This window comes from Macadamia integrifolia, unplaced genomic scaffold (assembly GCF_013358625.1).
Source record: "Macadamia integrifolia cultivar HAES 741 unplaced genomic scaffold, SCU_Mint_v3 scaffold1835, whole genome shotgun sequence".
Taxonomy (NCBI): Eukaryota; Viridiplantae; Streptophyta; class Magnoliopsida; order Proteales; family Proteaceae; genus Macadamia; species Macadamia integrifolia.
Genome location: NW_024868375.1, coordinates 10,214 through 17,217, shown reverse-complemented (window position 1 = coordinate 17,217; position 7,004 = coordinate 10,214). Strand labels below are relative to the sequence as shown.

General features: G+C 37.7%; 1 protein-coding gene across 1 annotated transcript in view; it reads right to left on the bottom strand.

Annotated features, from left to right (window-relative positions):
* Positions 1–6,283: 6,283 nt before the first annotated feature.
* Positions 6,284–7,004, bottom strand: part of LOC122064951 — a 2,852-nt gene continuing 2,131 nt past the window's right edge. The window contains exon 2 of the mRNA XM_042628733.1: positions 6,284–6,649. Coding sequence (XP_042484667.1) covers positions 6,370–6,649 — 280 coding nt within the window. The 3' untranslated portion in view covers positions 6,284–6,369. The remainder of the gene's footprint in view (positions 6,650–7,004) is intronic.

Here is a 7,004-nt window from a genome sequence, read left to right as displayed (position 1 = left end):
TATTGCATTAACTGAAAAGAGAGTATACAACCTAATTCTAAAAGAGATCACTAGGTATCACACCCTACTTTTACTAACCTAAAGGCATGTGATATGGATAGGGGTGTCAATTTCAAGCCCACACTGGTAGGCCCGACTGAACCCGACATGTTTATGGCCCGACCTAGACCGGCCCGATTAATAAACGTGTTGGGTAGTACACAATGCAACCACCTAGACTGACGGGCGCCCAACTGGCCCGACCCCTTTAATACTACTTGTATTTTTTTTTGAGTTTTAATACTATTTGTATTTAGTGCTAAGGCTATGTGATAAATATAATTGAGATGGTGGTAATTGTTATATGAACATTCATATTTTTTATGCATAGTTTAATTGATTTGAACTTACTAAACTTGGGTTATGTAAATAGTTTATTTGATTTAAGTTTCGTGGGTTAAAGATCGAGTACCTTAGTAATTTAGTTAGTTTGCCCATCTTTGGCTTAATCCATTTTAACTATGGAATCTTTTTTTTTTTTTCTATGACCAACTTTACCTCATTTTATTGGTATTCCTCTTCAAGCACATTTAAGAGACCCATATTAAAGAGGATCCGTTTAAAGTCCGTTTAAAGTTAAATAGGTCTATAACCCGATTATGGCCCGTTTAAGGTAGCCGGATTAAAGCCTTAGACCCACCAGCCCGATTATCAATCATACCATGCCCGCACTAGCTAAGCTCGTTTAGCTAAAGGGGGTGTTCACGGTGCAGCCCTAGAAATTGGCTGAGCCCAACTAGGCCTGAATGAGATCGGCCTGGCCCGACCCCTTGTGACCCCTAGATATGGACACATTTACATATCCAAATAATCCTCCCAGGATCATCGATGCAATGCTTTAATGTCGTAGTTGAATTAAATGAATTAGAATCCACAAATACATAGAAAAAAGTAAAGATAAGTACAATTGATAATCTTCTATTGATAAGTAACATGTTTAAACAAAAGAGTTTGTACAACTGTCTAAACATATCTTACATAGATGAATATTGTATCACATCATATATGTACACAAAAGAATAAAAAAAATGATGTCAATCATCTTCAAGATGCCCTATAGGCACAACCATCACAAGCACAGTCCTGCTCGTGCTCCACGTGCTTCTTTGCCCACAACTCATCACCAAATAGAGTTGGTGTTTCCACACAAACATCGGAGGGGATACCTGTATCACCACCTAAAAACATACAATAAATGGGAGAGCTTCCACGAAGCCCAGTGAAGGGTGGGACATAAAAGCAAACACACCCAAACATGATGCAAATCGAACATAATTCAACAGAATTTAAATGTATGCAACAGGATCCCGATTATTATCACACAATCCTAATATCAAACTAAGTTCAGATGGGGTTTTAGTGCTAATTCCATATTGGTGGTACCTCTAGTCCCAGAATTTGCAATCGGTCACCCAACGATGTAATCTAGTTGCGAGTTAGGAGCATACTAGTCCCTACATGCACAATTCGGTTACCTGATAAGCCCCTATTAATAATCCTTAGTTGTCTCGGCACTGGAATCACTATTGGCCATGCCTGGCATGTGTATGTGCTTGCATGAACCCCATCCCTAACTGAGCTAGTTAGAACTCACACCATGTGCATGTTGCTTTTTAGATGATGAATCAGGTACTATCTTGCCATTGGGCAATGACACATTGATCATTGTCGTGGATGAATTAGAATAAACCCTAACTAAACTATAAGATATAGTGGTAAGAAAGGGGTCGAACCCATAGAGAACTAGAAGGCTAAATTTACTAATATTGAGGTAAATAAAATTCAGAATTCAAATTAAAACTAAGTAAGCCAATTAACAAGAACAAGAATTAAAGAGAAGAAGATATCCTAAAGTCTCGAATCTAATGTGGTATAACTACTAATCTTTGGTTCATACTTCGGTTCACTGAAACTCCAAACTTCAATGCAACCACACAAATCTAATCTCTGGCGACCCTAAGCATAACCTATTCTATCAAAAACCATCGTCTATTGCTTTTGCTCAGCATGCTTAGTTTGATTGGTTAAAGGCTATTGTTAGTGTATGCCAAAAATCAACATAAAATACCATTGTTTGAATAGAATAGCTGAATCACAGAAACAAATATTCTAAACTAATTTAACCATTAAAAATCATCCACAATGAGAAGGAGGCTTTAGCATTAAACAATCAAGTGTGAGTCCAACCAGAAATTAAATAAAAATAAATTAAAATTTCATCTAAACCTATATAGAAAGAGGACTTAGCCACTCATGGTGCGAATGAACAAAAAGCAGCAATGATGATGGTGGTGATGGAACCTCGGCACAATGGCAATGATCTTTGTGCATGCTACTGTCTAGGTAAATCCATCCCAAAGAAGGTGCAATCCAAGAAGAAGGGAGAACCATTAAAAAAAAAAAGAAGAAGCAATGGATGATGTGTGTGAAATGTGTGTGAGGGGTTGATATGAAAAAGGCAGCCCTAATTCCTAGAGAACGAGTGTGAAGAGTGTCCCCAAAGAGAAGGACCAAGAGGGATATATAGGAGAGAGGGAGAGATGTGTGTGATGGTAAAGAGATGGAATTTGATTAGGAAAGAAGAAGGAGAGGGAGAGAGATAAAATATATAGGAGAGAAATCATGGGCAATGGATTGTAGAAGGTGAGATCAAAACCATAGGTATGGGAGAAAAATATGGAAAAGAGAGAGAGAGAGAGAGAGAGAGAGAGAGGGATAGGGATGCGTGTGTCCTAGAGGATGAGAGTCCAAAAGAGAGAGCAAAAGAGAGATCATGAATGGGAGAAAAGAGTGGGAACGATTAGAGTAAGAGATGACAGAAGATAGGGGAGATGTTTTAGGAAAAGTGGGAGAGGGGGACTCCTATTCTATTTTGGACAAGGAGAGAGAAGGGTGAGAGAAAGTAGGAGAGGGAGGAGGAGAGAGGCATGTGAAATAGGGAGAGACGGTTCTCTCTCTCTCCTCAATTTCCTTTTTATTTTATTTTATTTTATTTTATTTTTTATTCTCTTCTTCTCTTGAAAATTCCAACTCTGCCTTTGATCCTTTGGCCTCGCTTCTAGAGTGAATCACCTCCATCCATTTAGAATCAAACACTTGCACATCTCTTGAAAACCTTGCAAGCATAAAATATTACATTATGTAGCCAAATTAATTATGCACATCAAATTAAAATTAATAATTAAGTAGCAATTTCATGAATAATTACAACCCGATCACTCATCATCCTTTATGGCTGAGCATGGTGGCGACTGGTGGACACTAGAGCCCAAGGAGCAAGATCCTGATTGTGCTTGTGATACCTATGTGTATATCACACCTTGAGCCGATAGCTAGACTGTCGTCTTCTCTGATGCCGTATTTTTGGATGGTACATTTTGTGGGTTATTATATGTATATTTTGGTAAATGTGGAAATGAATAACTTTTTTTATGCAATATGATTAACATTAGTTGTTCCCCCAAATTGTTATACATGATTCCGCTATATTGTACTGCTGCTGCTATGATTTTAGATGGTTTAGTAATGTTGTGATTGTGATGATTAAGGTACTACGATCAAAGATCCGGGAAGAGATATAAGACGAGTAAGCATCTTATTCACATGGTTGGTATCCTAGAGGGAGCGGTGTGTGACATTAAATGAGAGGAGAAGTGTTGACATTTGCCAACTGAGCAACCCCCTTGTGTAGCTATAGGGTATTTAGTTCGGCTTTCTGGCCTTTCCCTGTATTTGATGGTTCAATGCATCTCATGGCCTATTGGTCGTTGAATACCAACTTTCGCAATCATGAAAGGACACTCCTCTTAGAGCCTTCACTGCATAGGTTGCCTACTAGGAAAGGCCTTGAAATCCTTGTCCTTCTTCGACATGTAAGTTACTTTATGTGCCCTTCCAATGAAGTAAAAACATACAATATTTGGGGGCAAACAAAGTACGATTACAAATTATGTTTATACCTTCTTGGTTACAAAGAAAATCACAAAAAAAAAAAAAAAAAAAAAGAGAGGGCACTAACCGCTTGTGTGGCCCCCACGCTGGGCCAATAGGACTGCACACCCAAGCATCTGACAAAGGGCGGTGGCTGGGGTGGTCATTTTTCCACCACTGTGTCTGGGCATAAGACCTTACGACTGGGTAGCATTCTTTTCTCCATAACTCTTCCTTTTTATGTAGCAATGACTAGAAACCAGTTCTATCAAAAAAGAAAACAAAAATAAAAAAGACTATAAACCACTTCAAAAGTAGCTTTAGAGCTAGTTTGATAGTGAAGTTAATAAACCGCCACTAAAGGGCTCTAACACCAACATTAGTAAAAACACTCCTAATGTTTTGCAACACAATATATAGAAACGTTCATGGGCGTACCGTCTTAAAAGGAATGATTTATAGGTAGTTTTCTATGGCCTCTAAAATCCATTTTTCTTGAAGTGGCACCTTTACTCATTTTCTCGCATTCGAGTTGAGAGAACAAGCCCATTTTACAACCCAAAATGGGTTTCTTGTAGGGGTGAAATAGAACCAGGTTTCTTAAAATCCTAGTCCCACACTAGGTCCCCAAAACTCAACCCAAAACCAACCCAACCATGTTGGGCTCATGCCAACCCAACCCGACCCTAATTGAGCTTGATTTTTGCTAGGGTCAGGCTAACCTGATTGACCATGTTTTTGCACACACACACACACACACACACAAAACCAATAGATCAAATGATCATCAATATACAATTGAAATTATGAAATGCAAACAATATTAGATGTTTAGGTCACCTAAACATAAGAATAAATGACCCAAATTTCATTATTTTGAATAAAAGGATAGGATGATACCCTAAATTAATTATATGAATAAATTAAAATTAGGGCCGGACTGGGCCTAGACCTTAACCCAAGCCCAGCACTACCCTAACCTGGGGTTAGTGTTTTTTAACTATAACCAACCCTTAGGGTACAAAATTCTTAAACTAGGCCTTGTTTTGGCTCAGGGCGGGCGTGGGCAGGTTTAGGCTGTTAGGGCCAAACTTGCACCCCCTAGCTTCTTGGCACATTCCAAACCGATGCCTTTTTTAATTCATTATAGGAATTAGAATGAAAATATATTTTCACTCAAGACTGCATACCAGATGGAGCCTACGAGTTTCATGCACACATATCAAATTTTGAACCATATGGTAAAATAAAGCATTAAAAATCTATACGTTGTGAGAGTGCAAAATAATGACCAAAATACCATTGGACATGCATGGATATAGCCATCAATGCATGTAATACAGGTGGGTGGTTAATGTGTCCTCTTTATCCAATAGTCAAAATAACCACATAATTTGTCTGTGGCACAATGAGGGAAGACCTAGTAGAACCCTTTCCTATCACTGAGCAGTAACCTTTTCACTAAAACAAAATAACAGTAGCAACAATGAAAAGACAATACTCATCCCATCTCTAGGGTTTGTTCTTCCATTTCTCCATAGAACAAAACATATATAGGAGGTGAAATTCCCTCTCCAAATAAAAACGAGTCCATTATTGTACAAGACTGGTTCTTGTACACCCCTTGGTCTACATGTGGAATATTTCACGAACTTAGGAGAACTGTGCTAATGGGAGAGAGAGTAATTGAAATCAATGTATTGACCAAGGGACGTACAAGAACTATTCTCATACGAGAATGTGATCCTCACTCGATTAAAATGAAATGAATCTTGAGAGAAAAGAAGGAAGGAAATAAAAAAAGTTCATCGAGTTTGAGATGAGGCATATGATCCTTTCCGGCGACATATATCCTTTCGTCATATAGGCTTAGCATAGGACCTTCCCATTCAGTTTTCTGAACCCCCTTCCATAGCCTTTGCTTCTATTTGTTTTGCTTCCCTAATCCCTCTTTTGTAATTAATTTTTTTTAGTTGTGCTTGGCTGTGATGGATCTGAGCATGTGTGCTTGGGTCCTCCCAACCATCGAATACCATACTAAATGTACCAACCACTGGAGGGGATTTGGATCCCTCTTTTAGGTTCGTTCATTTCTGTTCTCTTTATATAAATTATTTGTTCACAAAAAAATAAATAAATAAATAAATAAATAAATAAATAAAATAATCAAGCAATGGAAAACTGGAAATATTATCTTGTTATTGTCCATCTATATTAACAAAAAAATGATATCCAGGTATGCAACGTACTCAACAAGACTAGAAAAAGAGAAAAGTCAAAACCCTTAAAAAATATCTAATTATTTGTCTAAGGCTTCAGATAAAAAGTGATACAAATAAAATTGCTAGTAATCTAATCTAAAGAATATTTGGGTAGATATGATGACATAGCTTCTATTTTCTAAAAACTATTAGATTTTGGTGGAGGAAGTCGAGGTCTTCTGTTGCCCAAGAAACTTATGTTCATCCTTAAATTGGTTGAAGACTTCTTTGTGATAATCTTTGAGCTGGTTTTGGGAGTGCAAGTTTTCTGGCTTTCTGACGATCCTTCATCGCTTTTGCAGTACTTGAGCTTCTTGTTGTATGGGTTCTCTGGCTTGGCAAGGTCCTCTAAGCTCCTCACATTGGATAAAGATGTGAATGATTGTGACTTCCCTTGGAAATACTTCGACAACCCTCTCCTGCAAAACCCATCAATAGAATATCAGAGAGAGAGAGAGAGAGAGAGAGAAAGAAAGTACTTTGATAACCCTCTCCTGCAAAACCCATCAAGAGAATATCAGAGAGAGAGAGAGAGAGAGAGATGCCCTTTGCGGGCCCAGATTTCTGTTTCATTTCTAAATTTTAGATTTTGGGGATTTTCTACTTATTACAATGCTGAACTTTAAGGGTCCGTTTGGTATCGTTTATGTTCCAAAAACGTCGTTTCGTGTCAAAAACGAAAATTTCAATTTCTGTGTCAAAACGCAGTTTTTAAACGAAAAAATGGTGTTTCAAAATTTCAGATTTTTATCGAGAATTTTTTTTTTTTTTTTT